The following is a 22,057-nucleotide window of genomic DNA, read 5'->3' as shown; positions in this document are numbered from 1 at the left end:
GGCTTGTCCTCCATTTGAGTCGGGAAGCTCTGAAAGGCTCCTTCAATTTGGACCTCTGAAGCCTTTAGATTGGATATGGGAGTGTCTTCCTCATCTTTGGGAGCAAGGACAATCTTCCCATCAACCACGACCATGTCTGGATTAATGAAGGAGAGGTCTACCTCGGGAGCTATAACTCGGAGTTGCTCTTTTAAATTCTCCACTAACTTATCCATCCCATGATCTATAGTCTCCTCTAAATTCGTATATTTTTTCCTAGTCTTGGTACCCTCATCCACCAAATCCAGCTTCTCTTTGAAGACTCTGGTATAGCTCTCTTCAGCCTTCTTTTGGCACAGGCAGCTTCGGATTGCTTCACCCTCTCCCGAGCCTTGGTAAGGTTGGATGTAAGGACCTTCTTCTCCTTCTCCAACTCCAACTTAGCCTCCCGCAAAGATGCTACCTCAGCCTTCAAATTGAACAAAGATCACTGAGTAGCATCCAGGAGAGTCTCTTCAAGCTGCTTCAGCAAAGCAGAGCACACTCTCGTCGTTCTTATCCCACCCCGAGCTAAGACTTGAAGATGGTGTTTTACGAAAATATTATTTGTACTTATAAAACTATTTGAAAAGATGTGTTTCTCACAAAATGCCACCGTATCAAAGCCTTGTTCGTAGATATCCCCTGAGTCAGAAGTCTTACGTTTTTTAAGTTTCGGCTCGAGAATAGGAGGCGAGAGGGGAACTGTTTGATTACCAGAACTAGAAGGGGGTAGGAGAAAGGTCGCCCATTTTACCGACCTCTTTTAGTTGTATATTTCGAGCAATAACGTTCTTCTTGACCGTATGAATAGTTTTCATGGCAGCCGACTTCCCAGCCTTTTTTTCTGCACGACATTAAAGTCGGATCATATTAGCCAACAAAACAATCAATAAAATTATCTACAAAATGGAAAGAAATGCTACCTAGCTCGGATTGGGTTTGGCTTAAATTTTCTAAATATTTCTTGGTGTCCAGATTAGGAGCTCGACCTTAACACTCCTGGAATAAGGCGACTACACACTCTTCAACCTCATCTAAGTTATCCAAGCTATATTTAGCAATAACTACAATGTTCTCCTCCCAATACAAGCTAAAAAAGGACTCATCTCTCTCATCCAGAAAGAAAGGCCGAACACCCTCAATAGATCAAATTTTAAAGAAGTTATTTTAGAAGTCGTAAAAAGAATCATCGAAAATGACAAAGACTTTCCTCCCTTGAACAGCTCGGAAGGGAACCCAACCTTGCTTCTTAGAGATAAAAGGTTTGGTAAGTACAAAAAGATAAAAGAAAACTTTAAGAGAATGAGGGACGTCGAGTTCACGATAGAGGAGTTGATAACTTTTCAGAAAACCCCAATAGTTTGGGCGAAGTTGGGAAGGGGCAACTTTACAGAGTCTAAGGACCTCAAATTCAAAGTCGGTAAAAGGAAGGATAACTCCAAACCTCATGAAAAAGCACTCATACATGTATATAAAATGGCACTCTAACTTGTCAAGTCGGAAAAAACAAACCCTCTCTTCAGGATCAGTAACTACAGTTTTATATTTTCTCTCATCCTCCCGACTTATATACAACCTATGATGCCTACGAAAGGTTTCGGCGTACTCGTTATCAATAATAGGAACAACAGAAAGAACAGAAATATCTACCCAGGTCAGATCGGATGAGACTTTAGATGACATGTTGAGAATTACTGAACGAGACATAAAATATATACCTGCAATATAACAAACAAAAAATCATCACTACAAGTCGGCAAGCCATGCAAAACAACATAAACATTTAGACAAAATCGCAAAAGGTCGGGTCGTCTTCAATAAACACAAAAAAATTTTAAAGTTCTTACAACCTCTCGTATGCAAAACAAACATACCACGTTATCAAATATGAAAATGGCACCATATTCAATAGATAAAATGAGGGAAGAAGAAGAAACAAAAAAAGAGGAAAGAGAAAGAATTTGGGTATTTATAACGCAGTAGGAGCAAAAAAGTAATTTCATATCCCTCGTTTATGACGTATACGGTTACCTCGAAGACTACGAAAAGATGTGACGCTTCAAAATTTTTACAAAAAGTACGTCGCGTCGAGTACACGACTTGATAACCAAAAGACGGTGTACCCGACGTGATGTACTAAGTGCACAAGGAAACGACATGATCTATGAATGCTTGAGTTCGACCTTATAAAAGTTCAGACTCAAGTAAGGGCACTGTTCATACCCTGGCCCAGAAATTATAGTCAGACCCAAAATGAATGAAACCTAATTAAAAGATTTGACCTCATCTACTACACCTACCCGACCTCATAGAGATCGGATGCAGTGACAACAGTACAATTCTACTTATCTAAATAAGTAACTAACTCCTAAAATATCTCTTATTTATCTAGAAGGGAGATCTCAACAACTTCATTCCCTGGTAAAAGGGAACGGTTATCCACCATCAAAGGTAGAACTATATTAAAATGTGGTTTATCTACTCTACTATAAATACACTGACACCTTTAGGTATATTCAGAATTCAATCTACTAAAAAACATGCCTAAAACCCTTGCTAACTTAAGTATTGGAGTCTCTTTCAGATACCACCCCCATCTCCTCACGAAAAACTCGGACGGTGGCACCTCGACACCGACAGAAGTCGGACACTGCTCCAAAAGGAGTTTGAACCTCACGTTCACGCTCAAAAGCAACTAGTTTCAGGTGATTCTCGAAACACACTTATGACACTAAACAAACAATATTTGAAAATTTTAAGATGTTTAAATTTTAGAAGTTTTAAATATTTTTTTTTTGTAATTTTGAATGTTTTGTTTTATTAGATTTTAGATTTTTTTTAAGGATTTTAAAATTTTTTTTATTAGATTTTGAATATTTACTTTTTATAATATAAATTAATAACTAAAAAATAATCAACTTGATAAGCAGATGTATTACCAATATGATATAAAATTTCTATCTATTTATTAGTAATAAACAAATAAAAAAAATATAAAACGAGCGACAAGAGAATTGTAATATGAGAGAAGCAAGGAGGAATTTAGTATTAAGTTATTATAATTACTAGTTGTGGGAGACAATTTCTTACATAAAAATATTATTTATTTATCTATTTATTTATTTGTTTATAACCAAATAAAATTCTGTAACAATATAATATGAATAAAAATTCACCATATTTATTTATAATGGTACGATATATATTATATATTTATATTTATATTACAATATGTTATCATTAACTAGCAATATCAATATCTTTATTCTTATACATCTCCACCATATTAACTGATACTAGTTGGCTTCACTACTGATGCTTTTCCTCCTGGAGGTCCAACTGGTGGCGTATCTAGCAAGCTGGGTGTCGATGGCGACGGTAACGGCAAGGAGGGTGATAACGGCAATGGGGGGAATGTGAGTGGAGGGAAGAATTGGAGTGGGGGGAATTGGCCGAGTGGAGGGAGTTGGAGTGGGGGGAATTGGCCGAGTGGCGGGAATGGGAATTGGAAGGTGTTAGTGCCTGACATTTGAATCATGAAAAATTGTTAAATCATGTGTGTTATCATATTAGTTAAAAGTTAAAACATATGAAAATTACATGTAACTTTTTTATTTAACACATGAAAAAATCGTAACTCAATTGAGGAAGTCCATTAGCACTTTTATAATTTTTTTTAATAATTGAATGTTTAAAAAAAAGCGGGTAGAAATTAATTAAAAAGGATAAACGGATAAACTTATAATAACCTGATAACTTTGATTCCGAAGATGTTTTGCCGGAAAAATTTCTAGCAGAGATAAGAACAACTCCAACAAAGAAGGTTAGGACGAGCAAGCCATTTTTGAAATTCATTTTTCACAAGAAAATTAAAACGATAGTATAGTGCTTGAATTTTTATGATATTGATATTGAAAACTTGATAATAGGGCACTTTATATAGGAGGTAAAGTGTTTCACTTAGTGATTAGGTTGATAAGAGTTAATTTATTTGTTATTTTTTTTCCTTATATTTAATCGTGGTCATTGTTTAATTTCTTTATTAATTTTTAGTAAAAAACCCATTCATAATTAATCATAATAAAATGCATTGGAGTGAGAATTCAATATTTTCAATATGAATTTAATCGTGATGAAAATTGTACTAATAAATATTAATGATTGCTACCAAAATATTTTATATATCTACCACAATAAATTCATTAAATTGTGGACAAAAGAACTGTATTTTAAATTTATAATGCATAATATGCATGTCAAATTGGAACCAAACACTAAAATTTGAAAAGCATACTATATATTTCTTTTTTTTTAATTTCTTCCTTAAAATAAAAAATTAAAACCTTCAAAATTGATCAATTTTAGTCTAATATATATATATATATATATATATATATATATATATATATATATATATATATATATATATATATATATTACAAAAAAATAAAGTTATACGTTAGAATTTACTCCTATACAAACGGACTAGTACATACATGAGCCATCATAACTTGATATGAAATATAGTTTTTTTTTATTTAAATATAAAAAAAATGATTAATTTTTAAAATACATATGTTTTTAAAACAAGTCCAAAATTTGCCAAATCTATTTTATTTAAAGGGCCTGTCATTTTATTCCATTTCTCACTTACCTATCATTTAGAACCAGCACCTGCAAAATAGACCTAATATATATATGAAAATTTTATGATGGTTAACCCAAAAATTAACATATTATGCTTTTAACAGGTGGAGATGCCATTTATAGTTCTAGCGTGATGAGGACAAGAATTGTTTTTATTGTGAGATAAATTATGAAAATTTTATGATGGTTATACCAAAAATTAACATATTATGCTTTTAACAGGTGGCGTATCATAAAACTGCCACGTATTTGAGTTTGGGTTGTCTTTGAGACGCCATTTATAGTTCTAGCGTGATGCGGACAAGAAATAAAAAAAAAATAAATATAAAATATATAAATAATATTAATATTAATATTTTTTAATATTAGTATTTTAATAGAACTGAGATAGAATATATGTATTTCAATATATGAAGTGAAAGAGAGAAGTATTTTATGCAGGAGTGATTTTTTATTTTATGTGTTATATTTTATCAGGCTATGAAATTTTATTTATATATGTATGAGTTTATTATTTTCAAATTTTATTAAAAGTTGGTCTTCTGTGAGAATTTTAAGTCTTTCTTAAAAATTTTAACCGCCTATATTATTAATGGGCATCTACTTTATATATCCTTATCACAACACTCCCTCTTGGATGACTATTTAGGAATATATCTCGTTAAAACCTTATTAAAGAAAAATTCAATGAAAAAAATTTTTAATAAAGAAAAAAGAGTATAAAATCTTTTGTGATGATGATTGTCTCGTTAAAAACCTTGTTAGAAAAAACCCAATAGGAATAAAAACCTAACAAACGGAAAAAGAGTATAGTCTTCCCCTCTTGTCGATATTATTTAATATCTCAAAATCGGCGCATTCCAATCTGATGTACCAATATTTTAAAGGAGGATTTTGGCAGTGACTTTGTAAATAAATTTGCCAGATTATCGCTTGAGCGCATCTGTTGGACATCAATTGTTCTTTGATTTTAAAGGTCATGTGCGAAGAAGAATTTGGGAGAAATATACTTTGTTCTATCACCTTTGATGTATCCACACTTAAATTGAGCAGGGCATGCTATATTATTTTCAAATAGAATAGTTGGAGCTATTTTATGATCAATCAGTCTACATGATGACAGTATATATTGGATCAAACTTGTGAGCCAAAAACATTCGCGACTTGCTTTATGTATCACTAGTATTTCAACATGACTAGAAGATGTTACTATTATCGTCTGTTTCGTGGACCTACATGATATAACTGTATCACCATATGTGAATAGATATCCTATTTGAGATCTTTTGTGGATCAAACAAGTATCCAGTATCTGTATAGCCAACTAATTATGACTTAGATTCATATGGATAAAACAAACCCATATCAACTGTTTCATGAAGATATCAAAAATTTTGTTTATTTCCATTCTAATGTCTTCTGATTGGAGAGGAACTATGCTTTACTAGTAAATTCACCACAAATTATATGTCAGGTCGTGTATTATTATCAAGATATATTAGTGCTCCAATAGCACTAAGATATGGTACTTTAGGACTCAGAATATCTTCATTTTTTTATTTAGGATGGAATTGATCCTTTTCCACATCTAGGAACCTTATGATCATTGGGGTACTTAATGGATGTGACTTATCCATATAAAATCTATTCAAGATCTTTCCTGTGTATGTTGTTTGATGAATAAAGATCCCATTTTTTGTATACTCGATCTGTAGGCTGAGACAAAATTTAGTTTTTCCAAAATCTTTCATCTCAAACTTTTATTTTAGAGCTTTTATAGTTGTTAGAATCTCTTCAAGAGTTTTAGTGATATTTAAATCATCAACATATACATCAATTATAATGAATCCAGATGCATATTTCTTTATGAAAATACATGGATAGATATCATCATTCTTAAATTCGTTTTTAGCCAGATACTCAGTAAGACGATTATACCACATTCGCCCAAATTGCTTTAGACCATATAAAGATCTTTGCAATTTTACTGAATATAACCCCTCCGAATATTCATGGGATGATTTAGAAGATATCTTTAGTCTTTCAGGGACTTTCAAATAGATATCACGATCTAATGATCCATATAAATAGGTTGTTACTACATCCATTAGATGCACATATAGTTTATAGTATGCGGATAAACTGACAAATAACGCAATATTATTGCATTTACTATAGGAGAATATGTTTCTTCATAATCTATACCGGGCTTTTGTGAAAATCTTGCACCACAAGCCGAGTTTTGTAGCGTACAACTTCATTTTTTTCATTTCGTTTTCTAACAAATACTCATCTGTATCCAATAAATTTTACATTTTATGGTGTACGGACTACAGGTCCAAAAACTTCACGTTTTGTAAGTGAGTCTAACTCAGCCTTCATAGCTTCTTCCTATTTCGGCCAATCATTCCTTTGTCGACATTCTTCCTTGGCTCAAGATCCTTACTTTCATGCATGATATGTAATGTCATATTATATACAAAATATTTCATTGACAATTGTTTTATTTCAGTTCTATTTTTCTCCTATAAAGACATAATTTATCAAGATCTCATCATTTTTATAATTTTCAGTATTTTCAGGTACCTGAATGTCTTTTAGTGTCAAAACTATATCAGAATTTTGGACAACTATAAGTGTCTTTACTATATCTCTATCATTTTTAACAGAAATAGTATTTACCTCTTTTTTTTTCAAGAATTTTTGTCTTTGGAACCGACAGGCCTACCACGCTTCTAACATGAATTTGTTTCGGTGTTCATTTGTCCAACTGCGATATCAATTTGAATCGGGGCATTTTCAGCTGGTATGTAGGAATTAGTAATTATTTTTGTATTGGAAAATCTATCAGGCAACTCATTTGCTATTCTTTGCAAATATATAATCTTTTGAACTTCTAGTTCACATTGCCCTGATCGAGGATCTAAATGCATCAAGGATGATGCATTCTAATTAAGTTCTTTTTCAAGAAGCTTATTCTCTCTCCCTAATGTTAGAAATTTTGATTCATCAAAATGACAATTTGCAAATCGAGCTTTAAACACATCTTCTGTTTGTATATCAAGATATTTCACTATATAGGAAGAATCATATCCCACATAAATTTTCAATTTTTTTTGGGATCCCATTTTGGTGCGAGAAGATGGAGGCATATATCACACACCCAAATATTTTCAAATGAAAAATATTTGACTGCTGGCCAAAAGCTAATTACAGAGAAAAAATTGATGGTAACTTATTGGTTTCAAAATAATAAATGCTCTAGCATATAAAATTGTATGTCCTCAAACAGAGGTTGGGAGATTTATTCTCATAAATAAGGATCTAGCAATTAATTCAGGTGTTTAATAAGTGATTATGCTAATTTATTTTGTATGTGAACATGAGCTACTGGATGTTTAACACTTATTCCGTTAGCCATACAATAAGCATCAAAAGTTTGGTAAGTGAATTCACCAGCATTATCAAGATGAATTACTTTGATTGAATTTTCTGAAAATTGTGTTTTTAATCGAATAATTTAAGCAAGTAATCTCGCAAACGCCAGGTTGAGAGAAGACAATAAGCACACATGTGACCATCTCAAAGATGCGTCTATTAGGATCATAAAATATCTAAAAGATCCACATGGTGGATGAATAGGTTTACTTATTCTTTAGTGAATGTCCATGGAAGTTTTCAATAATTCTCTGCATCATTGTTGTTTTAGGATGACCCAATCGATCATGCCAAATTATAAATTCATTTGGGTTAGTAAAGTTCTGGTTTACAATGACATGTGATTCAATTGTAGTAATTTTAGTATAATATAATCCAGATAAAAGTGTGGGTAACTTTTTTAATATAACATTTTTATTTGAATCATGAGTTGTAATATATAAGTACTCATGATTTTTCTCATTCAATGTTTCAATATGATATCCATTTCGGCGAATATCTTTAAAACTCAACAAGTTCCTTAAAGACTTGGTAGATAATAGTGCATTCTTTATTATAAATTTTGTTCCTCCGAAAAATAAGATTATAGCTCTTCCGGAGCCTTCTATCACATTGTCTGAGTCAATAATGGTATTAACGTATTCTTCTTTTGGTATAAGATGAGTAAAATATATAATACTTTTGAGAATGATATGCGAACTTGTACTATCCGCAAGACAAACATCTTCATTATATATCTTTGTCATTTTTTAAAGACAAATAATAATAATAATAAAATAAATAGCAGTATATACGTAGTAAAACTGTATTACTGATTGAAATTATTTTTCTAAAAAATACTGTTCATAAAATAATGTCAAATGCTAAAATTTTATTATTATTATTACTATTATTATTATTATTTTAGAACTACATATTTAGTGATTTTAAAATTCATAAACATACACATAAATATTTTATTAAACATTATTTATATACATCATACTTGAAATTTAAATATATAGAAAATAAAATTTAGCAAAAATTTTTTCACATTATTTATTTATATAAATGCTTAACGAACCTAAATATTAAATTTTTTTATCATTGATCAAATGGCTAATATTTCCTTCAGAATCCTCAAAGAAATAAGATATTTCATAATGAGCGGTGTAATTTTTTGCAACATTTTTTAAAACAAAATTTGTCTTCTTTCTTTTGTCATTTTTTAAAAAAAATACTTGATAAAGATCAATTAAGTATCTTGCAGTATGACAAATACGTAATCAATAACTCTTTCCATCGCGATAAATTAATTTTAGATATTTTTCAATTAAAAGAGGTTGTGAAAATTTCTATCTTGGCTCGTCACACTACACCTATGAAACACGGACACATTTCGGACACGACACTCATCGATACTCGTCCGACACGCGTGTCTGCTGTGTCCAACCGTGTCTTAATAAAAAATAAAAAATTCTTCTCTTGACATATTTGGACACACCTAAATACCATCACGTGTCAGCGTGTCCAAGCTTATTCTTAATATATATTCTTGAAATAAATTTAGATATAGTATATATTATTATTTATTAAAACAAAAAATATTTTAAATACTTGATATAATTAACATAAGACATTAAAAATAATTAAAAAATTAATTTATATTTTAATATCAATAAAATATCAAAATATCATTACGATTTATCTAAAAAATATTATATATTTTATATGTATGCGTGTCCCTGTGTTTTATAAGATTTTAAAATTCGCGTGTCGACGTGTTCATATCGTGTCGTGTCCGTGCATCATAATACTACACACTATACACTACACTATGAAATAATAATGTTTCAAAAGAAATAATTTGAAATCCTTTTGTATATGACAAATTCTATAGAGCTTTTTACTTAGTCTTTATTTTTTTTTTAACTTATTTTTTATAACAAATTTAAAATATTTAAAATCTATTAACTTTTATATTTTTAAATTAAATATTAATTATTTAATATTTTTTTATAATTAAACACTAACTTTTTAAACACTATAACAACAATGTTTATTGTATACATGCATGCTAGCCCCGCTGTCTTCGTAATAAGCAAGTGTTATTTGTGCTTAGTATATAGAGTAATATTATAAACATTCAAAATTTCAAATACTTTTAGTGGATAATTTTAATTCTAAATAAATTTTAATCATTTTAATCTTTTATCGGTTATTAGTATTGGCAAGTGTAGCAAAAAACACTGCCCAGCCATAAGCTAGATTTCCCTAATTTGATCTATTTCCCTTCCCATGTTTCTCTCCGATCTCTCAAGAAAGCATCATGGAAGAACGATGCAGATTGTTGTGATATTCACTCATCTCAATCTATAATAATTTAGAAGGTCCAATTCCAAGTCAAGTCACTAAACTCTCAAAATTAAAATTTCCGTATTTCAATAATAATTTATTTAATGAAACAATTCCATATTGGTGTTATTCTTTGCTTTCGTTGATAACAATGGATCTTAGTGACAACAAGCTTGTAGGACCAATAGGTGTGAATTCTCTACTTATTCTATGTAATAACAAACTCCAAGGTAGATTTCCAAACTCACTATTTGAATTTGAAAATCTTACTGGTTTATATTTATCATCAACTCACTTGAGTGATCAGCTAAGTTCGACCAATTTTCAAAGTTAAAATCTTTAACTAGACTTGATATATCTCACAATATTTTTCTCTCTATTAATTTTAATAACAATAGTGTTGACTATTTCTCATTTAGCCTGACTTCTTTATATTATCTTCTTGTAAGATTACAAAATTTCCAAGATTCCTAGCAACACTTCAAAACCTAGAAGAACTAGATCTTTCTTACAACAAAATTAATGGGATGATTCCCAAATGGTTTAATGATAATCTCTTGCACACATGGAAGGGCATAAATTATATAGGTTTTAGTTTCAACCAATTACAAGGAGATCCTCCAATTCCACCAGATGGCATTCAAATATTTTCAGTCTCCAACAACAACTTCATTGGACACATTTCTCCGACATTTTGCAATGCAGCCTTACTCAATGCACTCATCTTGTCTCACAACCACTTGTCTAGGGTGATTTCACAATGTCTGAGAATATTTCATTTTCTTATTATTTTGGATCTACAAGTGAACAACTTTTATAGAAGCATACTTATAAATTTTTCTCAGGGCAATGAGTTTCAAACTATAAAGTTAAACGACAACCAACTTGAGGGTCCATTACCTCAGTCTTTGGCTAATTGCACATTGTTGAAAGTTTTGGATCTTGAGATAATAATATAGAGGATGCTTTTTCCGGTTGGCTAGAAACGCTTCAGGAGTTGAAGGTACTCAGTTTACGAGCAAAAATAAGCTTTATGGTACCATCACTAGTTTTAGTGTGGAACATCCATTTCCAAAGTTGAGAATTTTTTATATTTCCAACAATAAATTTAGCGGCCCTTTGCCAACCTCATTCTTGTGAAAAGAAGAAGCAAAATTCTTAGTGGAGCATGATAAAATTTTAAGAAAATTAAAGACATTATAAAACTTAAACTTGGTTTAGAATCAAGTATGATGCAAAATGGTTTTTATCAAGTTAGAAAACTTATGAAACTATTTGTAAATTGTTCAATTTGCATAGTCAAAGTTTTAGTCAAAAGTTACAACTTGAAAATAAGTTTGCTTAGTTGCAATCTTTGACTTAGTCAAAGAATGAATTGTTAGATAAGTTGATATTATCATACAACTTGATAAAGATGAATGTGAAAGAAGATTCTAGTACACACACTGATGTAATTTGTGCACAACTTGATCAACTTGTAAACCAAATGCACCTCCATAAAATACTATATATAGGGGGTTAAGGCATTTGCTAATGTATGTCATATTTTATATAGAATTAGTGAGTGAAACTTAGAGAAAAAAGTAGTAAGGTCTCTCATATGTGTAATCCCTTTGTAAGAATTTTCATAATACTTAAGAGAGTATTATAGACTTCTCTATGTATTGTGAGAGATTATAATTTCACCACTTTATCATATTATTTTCACTAGTGTCTAAATTCTTGTTAAGTTTTTCTCGTTTACAAATTTTAGTTGTGTTATTCTGTCCCTATTAACTCTGGCACCTAACAGTGCTATCAGAACTTTAGGTTCTTAATCTTCCGCTGCAAAAGACAAGTTGGTGCCAGAACCATGGCAACAAAATTTAAGATGGAGAAATTCAATTGGAATAACTTTTTTCTTTGAAAACTGAATATCAAGGCAATTTTGAGAAAGGAGAATTACTTAAAAGCAACAGAAGGCAAGCCTGTCGACACTCCTGATGCCAAGTGGAAAGAGATGGAGAAAAACGTCGTTGCCAATTTACACATGGCTATGGCAAATTCTGTATTGTCAAGCATCTCGGAGAAATAGACAGCAAAAGAGATTTGGGAAGCACTCACTAAGTTGTATGAGGTAAAGTCATTTCACAATAGGATATTCATGACAAGGAGGCTCTATACTCTTCGTATGAGTGAATCTACATCAGTGATGGATCACAACAACAATCTTAATACTGTATTTTCATAACTGATAGCCATGGAGTGTCAAATTGTAGAAAATGAATGTTCTGAAATTCTTCTCCAAGGTTTACCAGACTCGTATGATCAACTTATCATCAACATCACAAATAACAATATTGCTTATCAACTTCGATTTGATGATGTTGCTGCTGTTATTCTTGAAGAAGAAAGCAGAAGCAAAAATAAAGATGATCGAACGAAAAGTTCAAAACAAGCTGAAGTTTTGTTGGTGATGAGAGGCAGATCAATGGAATGTGGCTCTAGTGGGAGTCAAAGTCGTGGGAAATCGAGATCTCGAAAGAAGAACCTTACTTGTTACAATTGTGGCAAGAAAGGACACTTGAAGAAAGATTGTTGGTTTAACAAGAAGAGCACAGAAAAAACTGCTAATTCAACTACCTCACATGATAGTTGTGTTGCAAACACCTCTGATGATGGAGATGTCTTGTGCATCGAAGCTGCTATTGGTCATGAAAACAATAAACCACTAGTTGATATCTGGCTATTGGATTATGCAGCAACATATCACATGACGCCACATCACGAGTTGTTTAGTACTTATGAACCTGTTTCAAAAGGACACTTGAAGAAAGATTATTGGTTTAACAAGAAGAACACCAAGAAAACTGCTAATTTAACTACCTCATATGGTTGTGTTACAAACACCTCTAATGATGGAGATGTCTTGTGCATTGAAGTTGCTATTGGTCATGAAAACAATAAACCACTAGTTGATGTCTAGCTATTGAATTGTGCAGCAACATATCACATGACTCCACATCACGAGTGGTTTAGCACTTATGAACCTGTTTCAAAAGGGTCTGCACTCATAGGAGATGATCATGCCTAAGAAATTGTGGAAATCAATACCATCAAAATTAAGATGTTTGATGGTTCCATCCATATAGTTCAAGGTGTAAGACGTGTGAATGACCTAAGAAAAAAAATTATCCGTTAGGTTGTTGGATTCTCAAGGATATAAGATTAATATTGAAAATGGATCGTTGAAGGCGACTAATGGTGCTCGTGTGATCATGAAGGCAAGGCTAACAATCAATCTCTACTTACTTTTTAGAGATACAGTTCGAGACGCAGAAGCATCAGTTACGCCTGTTGACCAAGAAGATACAAAGATGTTGTGGCATTGCAAATTAGGCCATATGTCAGAATGTGGTCTACAGATTCTTGCAGAATGTAATCTCCTTCCAGGACTCAAAACGGTGAATCTACCTTTCTGTGAGCACTGTGTGACAAGCAAGCAGCATAGATTGAAGTTTAAAAGATCAACCGCTAGAAGCAAGCACATACTAGACTTGATTCATCTAATGTATGGGAATCATCAGAATTATCACTAGGAGGAGTAAAATATTTTGTCTCCTTCATAGATGATTACTCACAAAGAGTGTGGGTATTTTCCATCAAGAAGAAGTCAGATGTATTTTTAGTATTCAAGGAGTTTAAAGCATGAATAGAGCTTGAAACTAGAAAAAAAATAAAGTGCTTGAGGACAGACAACGGAGGAGAATACACTGATAATGATTTCATTACATTTTGCAAGCACGAGGGTATTTAGTGGGAAGCCTTATGTACGCTATGATTTGCACAAATCAGATATCGCTCAATCTGCGGGGATGATCAGCAGATTCATGACAAATCCAGGAAAAGAGCACTGGAGTGATGTGAAGAGGATATTGAGATATATCAAAGGAACTTTTAATGTTGCTTTATATTTTGGAGGATCTGAATTTACTATCAAAGGTTATGTTGACTCTAATTTCGCAGGAGACCTTGACAAAAGAAAATCCACTACTGACTATGCTCACACTTGCAGGGGGTACAATAAGTTGGTTATCAAAATTACAAGCAGTTGTAGCATTATCAACTACAGAAGCTGAATATATGACAGTTGCGCAATCTTGTAAGGAAGCAATTTAGATGCAAAAGGTTAATGGAGGAACTCGAGTACAACAGGATATGATTCCAATATTTTGTGACAGTCAGAGTGCCTTGCACATCGCAAGGAATCCAACCTTTCATTCAAGAACAAAGCATATAGGCGTTCAATATCATTTTGTTCGTCAAGTAGTGGAAGAAGAAAAAGTAGATATGCAGAAAATCCACACCAACGACAATCTTGCAGATATCATGACAAAATCAATCAATACAGATAAATTTGATTGGTGCAGATCTTCTCTTGGCCTATTGAAAATATAAGCAGCTTGAATACACCAAAATAATAATTTTGAGTGGGAGATTTTGAAAAGAAGAAGTAAAATTTTTCTTTTGGTTTGAAGCCAATAAAAATGGCTAAGTTATAAGTGATACAAGTCGAGTATGATGAAGTTTCAAGAAAGTTAAAGAACATTATATAACTTAAACTTGGTCTAGAATCAAGTAAGATGTAAATGGTTCTTATCAAGTTATTAGAAGACTCATGAAACTACTTGCAAGTTGTCCAACTTGCATAGTTGTCCAACTTGCATAGTCAAAATTCTAGTCAAAATTTACAACTTGAAAATAAGTTAGCTTAGTTGCAATCTTTGACTTAGTCAAAGAATGAGTTGTTACATAAGTTGATACTTATGAACTTGTCATACAACTTGATAAAGATGAATGTGAAAGAAGACTCTAATACACACACTTGTGTAATTTGTGCACAGCTTAATCAATTTGTAAACCAAATACACCTCCACAAAAATACTATATATAAGAGGTTAAGGCATTTGCTAATGTATGTCATGTTTTGCATAGAATTAGTGAGTGAAACTTAAAAAAAAAAATAATAAGATCTCTCATATGTGTAATCTCTTTATAAAAATTTTTATAATACTTAAAAAAATATTATAGACTTTTCTATATATTATGAAAAATTATAATTTCACCACTTTATCATATTATTTCTATTAGTATCTAAAAATTTTAGTTTATTACAATTTTAAAATAATTCATTAACATCTAAAAAATTATTACTATAATTTTTTATATTAAAAATATTACTATAAAATATAATCCTCTAAAATAACATAACAATTAAACTTAGATTTTTGCCATCAAAATTTATCCTTATGCATAATACTCTGTGTTATACTAAACATCTCTAGTAAATAATCTGGATAATATATATTCAACCTTTAATATTCAATTTTTTCCTCGGTGTATTATTATTATTATTATTATTATTATTATTATTATTATTATTATTATTATTATTATTATGTAATGACAATATTTTTAGTACAATATGTGTTAATTTTTTATTTTGCTAAATTACAAAAGTGTCAGCCATCTTTTTTTAGAAGATATAATAGATTATTAAGCAATCATAAATTATATTGTGTTGAGAGCTTATTTATCACCACTTACGAACTTTTTAAAAAAATAGTAATACTAGAGAAATAAAAAAAATAGTCAAAATTTATTTTATTTAATATTTATTAATTGTTATAATAATAATAAATATTAAATAAAATAAGTTATAGTTGTTTTGTAGCCAACTTTTTTTTTTGTCACCAAACGAATAATTCCTTCATTGATTATGTTAAAAAAAAAAATCATGAAACTAAATTCATGTCTTTTTTTTTCCACGTTGATTGCGGAAGACTTGGACTTCAACTCTCCGTATCACTCAAGTTTGATGACTTTTAATTTCTTCATTTGGAAACAAATAAATTATTTAATTTCCATGAAAATAGTTCATCATTTGTTTAATTGCATATGAATGATATGATGGCATATAGTCTTAAAATAGATTTCAATTTTTGTTCTTACTCTACAAGTATTTAAGTATGACAAGTTTCAGCTCAATTATAGATAGCTAGCGTGTAAGAATCATATATATCCCCAAAAATAATGTAGAATGACAATGATATGTTTTTAAATTTACAACATCCTCATATATACGATGACGATAAAAAAGATTAAACTTTTTAGAAAATTATCTAATCGCGGATAAAATTGTCTTCAATTTATGTTAAAAGACAAAAATACTTTTAAAATATTATTTTAAAACGTAACATAAGTATCATAATTCGCATAAGCATTATCATTGTCATCTAAATTGTATCTATTAACGGAGACAAATTTTTTATGTGCGAATATTTTTTATCACATTTCAAAATATTTTAAAAATATTTTTGTTGTTAACATAAATCGAAAATATTTTTATAAGCATATTAGATAATTCAAGGTATTTCTGATGGTTTATTCGTCATGTAGTTACTTCAGAGAATAAATATAAAAAATTACGTATGGTAATCGTATTTTTTTAGGATTTAGGATTAAAATTTTTGGATTTAAATTAAAATTTAAAATTTAAAATTTATAATAAAAAATAATTTAAAAAATTTAATTAACATTAACTGGAAAATATTTAGCTTTCTAATTAAAATCTCATTTAAATATAATCATATCAATTTTAAGAATAAAATTTTAATATTGTGGTATGGTAAATGTAAGTATTAAGTTTATAACAAAAATATTATATGTATATAAAAAAATAATTATTAAATTAATTATTATATATTTATGTATAAATATATATTAATATTTAATTTATTTTAATGTATATTTTATATTTTAATATATATTTTATATGGTATAAACTCATTTTATATATGTACTTAATATGGTTAGTTGGACTTATATAAATCTAAAATAAAAAAGATATTTACCTTATAAAAGTTCGTAACTTATTGCATTGAGTGGTGTATACGCTCAATCAAAACCCTACCTTTTCAGGTCGTCGTCGTGATAAAGCAGGCAGAAATCCACTTATAAAAGTCTTGGTCAACTTTTTGCAATGTGCTTTCTAGAAATCCACTTTCTGCCTGGTTCCACAAATTACAGTACATGCTTATATAAAAATGCTAAATATATATTAAAATTAATTATTAAAATCAATCACCGTATTTTTATAGATATATATTAATAATTTTCTCACTACTTTTATTGAATTTTTTTTTTATTGTTTTCTTTTTCTTTCATTACCATCACATTCTTTAATTTCTTCTGCACATTCTTTTATTTATGGTTACACAACAAATTTAAAGATATGCATTTCAATTCTACTCACTCCCTTTTATTTTATTACTTTTTTCAATAGCTTTGACTGTAAGTTCAAACATTGTAATAGAAATATACAATTGAACTTTTTTCATTAGAACCGTAGTTTTCTTTTCCAATTTATTGTCAAATGATAAATTAGTCACTTCATTAGAAAATGAAAACTCAAGTCTCCAACTCACCGAATATTGAATTCCACATACTATATATAGAAGTTATCGAAAAAATAAACAAATGAAAATTGGATTAAATTTAAACTATATTTTGTGTGAGGAAACAGAATTGTTGATTCTAGTTTTGTTGTTCATGAAAATCATGTATAAAAATCTCTTTCACATGGATTTCTAACTTGATTAAAGTTTGATTACAAATAGAGCTGAGTTTGTAATATGTTGGAATGTGTTTAAACTTTGAATAGATGCAATAATGCAAAAATGCAATGAGGTTGTGGAAAAAATAGTAGCACAGAGCACACTATTAACAGAGTTTGGAGCATATTCCACGCACGGGATGACCTATATATATTTGCATTCACGAGTTGCATTGGATGCCCTGCACCACACTCATATACATTAAAAATCTATATATTATTATTGTGACATCATAATGATGAGGTGTTTTACTCTCTTGTTGCTTCTTATTCTTTATACTCCGTCTTCCACTTGCTCATCGGTGTTGCCACTATGCAACCACCATGACAACTCAAACTTGCTCCAATTCAAGAACTCATTTGCCATTGACATCTCATTGATCGGAGATTCCAAGACAGCATCATGGAAAAACGGTACTGACTGTTGCGAGTGGGATGGGGTCACGTGCGACACCACATCAGGGCACGTGATTGGGCTTGACCTGAGTTGCAGCATGCTTGAAGGCGAGTTTCATCCCAACAGCACACTCTTCCAACTCACGCATCTTCAACAACTCAACCTTGCCTTCAATTACTTCTCCGACTCCCCAATATATCCCGGAATCGGTAATCTTGTGAGTCTCACCCATCTCAATCTATCAGGCTCATCATTTGGCAGTAATATTCCGTCCTCAATCTCACACTTGTCTAAATTACTCTCACTTGATCTCTCGTATAATAATGACCTGGCACTTGATGAATCCACATGGAGCAAACTCATTGGTAACACCACTAACTTGAATGAGCTACTTCTAGATGAGGTAGGCATGTCTTCTGTCAGAGAAACTTCATTGTCTTTGCTCATGAATTTGTCATCCTCTTTGTTGTCCTTGAGACTTTCTGACACTGGATTGCATGGAAAATTCCCAACTGAGGTACTTGGTTTAAGTAATCTTGAAGAACTAAGTTTGTATGGCAATGAAGAGCTGAAGGTTGAACTTCCAAAGTCCAATTGGAGCACTCCTCTAAGGATCTTGGACCTCTCTTTGATACCTTTCTCGGAAGAAATAATACCTGATTCCATTTCCCATTTGAAGTCTCTTAACAAACTATGGCTATGGAATTGCCAATTTGATGGATTAATTCCTGTGTCTTTGTGGAACCTCACTCAACTAACTGAGTTGAACCTTTTAGGAAATAGACTTCATGGTGAGATTCCATCTTTGCTTTCAAACCTCAAACATCTCACCTACTTAGATCTTAGTCGTAATACGTTCAGTGGTCACATCCCAGATGTGTTCCACAACTTCACTAAATTACATACCTTGCAACTTTCTTTTAACAGTCTAGGAGGTCAAGTACCGCCATCATTGTTTCGTCCAACCCAACTCTCTGTTTTAGATTTGTCATATAATAAATTAGGAGGTCAGCTGCCATCATCATTACTTGATCTAACTCAACTTTCTTACTTAAGTCTGTCTTTTAATCAATTAATCGGCCCAATTCCAAGCAAAAATGCCACACTTTCAAAACTAGAAACACTAAATTTGGATAATAACTTTATAAATGGGACAATTCCAGACTGGTGCTATTCTTTGTCTTCATTGAAATACCTAGATCTTAGCATGAATCAACTCACAGGGCCAATTAGCAAATTCTCCACTTATTCATTGAAATCTTTATTTCTCTCTGATAACAAATTTCAAGGTGATTTTCCAAATTCGATCTTTAAATTTCTAAAAAATCTCACTGATTTGGATATGTCGTCAAATGATTTCAGTGGTCTTGTGAACTTTTCTCATTTTTCAAAGTTGGAAAATTTAAATTCTCTTGATCTTTCTAACAATAAATTTCTCTCTTTTGATAGTAATTGTAGTGTTGAATATATCTTACCGCAACTTGAATCTTTAACTTTCTCTTCTTGTAGTGTTACTGTTTTTCCTTCATTCCTACGTAGACTACAAAATCTAAGAATTTTAGATCTTTCTAACAATAAAATCCATGGAAAGATTCCCACTTGGTTCAGTCATAATCTCTTGCTCACATGGATGGACTTTATTGACCTCAGTTTCAACCAGCTGCAAGGAGATCTTCCAATCCCACCAAATGGCACCTATTACTTTTCAGTTTCGAACAACAACTTCACAGGAGGCATTTCTTCAACAATATGCAATGCAAGCTCCCTCAATGCGCTAATCTTGTCTCACAACAATTTGACTGGCAAGATTCCACAATGTTTGGGATCCTTTCCTTCGCTCCAGGTTTTGGATTTGCAAATCAACAACTTTTATGGAAGCATACCTGAAAACTTCTCCAAGAATAATGATTTTGAGACTATAAAGTTGAATGGCAACCAATTAGAGGGACCAATACCACAATCGTTGGCTCATTGCACAAATCTGGAAGTTCTAGACCTGAGTGACAATAACATAGAAGATGTATTTCCCAGTAGGCTAGAAGCTCTTCAGGAATTACAGGTACTCAGTTTACGAAATAACAAATTTCATGGTACCATCACTAGTTTGAGTAGGAAGCACCCATTTCCAAAGTTGAGAATTTTTGATGTGTCTAATAACAAGTTTAGTGGGTCTTTGCCAATGCAATACTTTGAAGAGTTTCAGGGAATGATGACTATGAATGATAATACTCAAGCTGATGGTTTGGAGTATATGAGCTTCTATGTTAATACAACCAGTGTACCATATAATGATTCTGTGGTGATCACCATGAAAGGTCAAGTGATAGAAATGTCAAGGATATTAACTATTTTCACAACCATAGACTTGTCAAATAACATGTTTGAAGGAGAAATTCCACATGTCATTGGAGAATTAAGTTCTCTCAAAGGGCTTAATCTTTCTCACAATAAAATCAGTGGTAACATTCCACAAACTCTGGGTAATTTGACAAGTTTGGAATGGTTAGACCTCTCATGGAACCAACTGAAAGGTGAAATACCTCTGTCTTTGACAAATTTGAATTTTCTATCTGTCTTGAACCTTTCTGAAAACCAGTTGAAGGGATTGATACCAACAGGAAAACAGTTCAATACATTCCAAAATGATTCTTACATAGGAAATCCAATGCTATGTGGATTCCCTTTGTCAAAGTCATGCGTCAATGATGAAGAACAACCACCTTCAGTATTTGCTGAGGCAAAAGAATCATTATTTGGGTGGAAGTCAGTTGCAGTGGGATATGCATGTGGAGTGGTGTTTGGGACCTTCCTTGGAAGGTTGTTTATAAAGACTGCGAAACCCTTGTGGCTTGCTAGACTTATTTGTGGCTATACTTAACAAAACATGCACAGCAGATCAGAGGCCATGCAAATTGCATGAGACTGTGTTAGCTTCATGTGTTCTTCTTTGTTTTTTATTATTATTTTTCTGTAATGATGTGAGTTACTCTGTTTTCTGAATAAAATATTCTATTTCCATGAATGAATAGATTGTATTATGCATGAGTCATCTATTATTTCAACTTCTTGTGAATTAGAGATAAGAAAACTTCATTATTGATCTGTTTGCTTTTGTTTTGATTTAAAATGATTTGTCATAGCTTTCTTCAGTTATACATAGCTTACAAATGTATTAGACTACTCATACATTCAGATCTCAATCATATCAAAATTTTCAAATTAAAAATAATCGAAGCTAAACTTAATTGAATGTACAACATAGGATCATTCTATAAATTTTGAATTTGTCAAATCTCAAATGGGGTTAGATTTAGAATGTTATTTTCGATTTACAAAAAGCAACCACGGCTTAAATTTAATTTATATACAAAAATAATTTGATGTCCTATTCTTGACAAATATAAGTGAAAATTGAGATTCTTTATAAAATTAAAAGAATAAATTAAATAAGTGAAATATAAAATAATAATATAATTTAAATCATAAAAATGATCACCTGATTTAATACAAATGTATTCAGATTCTAATATAAAAAAAAAAGATTTTAGTTAACTTAAAATTTTAAC

General features: G+C 31.0%; 1 protein-coding gene and 1 pseudogene across 1 annotated transcript; both read left to right on the top strand.

The window, feature by feature from the left end:
* Positions 1-1,602: 1,602 nt before the first annotated feature.
* LOC148550242 (receptor like protein 27-like) lies at positions 1,603-11,580 on the top strand (annotated as a pseudogene).
* Positions 11,581-18,061: 6,481 nt separating this feature from the next.
* Positions 18,062-21,530, top strand: LOC148550241 (receptor-like protein 7). The gene has a single exon (XM_088493853.1). The coding sequence runs from the start codon at positions 18,331-18,333 to the stop codon at positions 21,367-21,369; it is 3,039 nt and encodes a 1,012-aa protein (XP_088349979.1). The 5' UTR covers positions 18,062-18,330; the 3' UTR covers positions 21,370-21,530.
* The last annotated feature ends 527 nt before the right edge of the window (positions 21,531-22,057 follow it).

The sequence above is a fragment of the Arachis ipaensis genome, chromosome B7 (genome assembly GCF_059453495.1).
Source record: "Arachis ipaensis isolate K30076 ecotype BB chromosome B7, ASM5945349v1, whole genome shotgun sequence".
NCBI lineage: Eukaryota > Viridiplantae > Streptophyta > Magnoliopsida > Fabales > Fabaceae > Arachis > Arachis ipaensis.
Note: the sequence above shows the minus strand (reverse complement) of the source record. Positions and strands in the feature narration are given on the sequence as shown.

What these genes read in the sequence shown, in the direction of transcription:
- LOC148550241 (XM_088493853.1), top strand. Translation starts at nt 18,331, where the DNA reads ATGATGAGGTGTTTTACTCTCTTGTTGCTTCTTATTCTTTATACTCCG.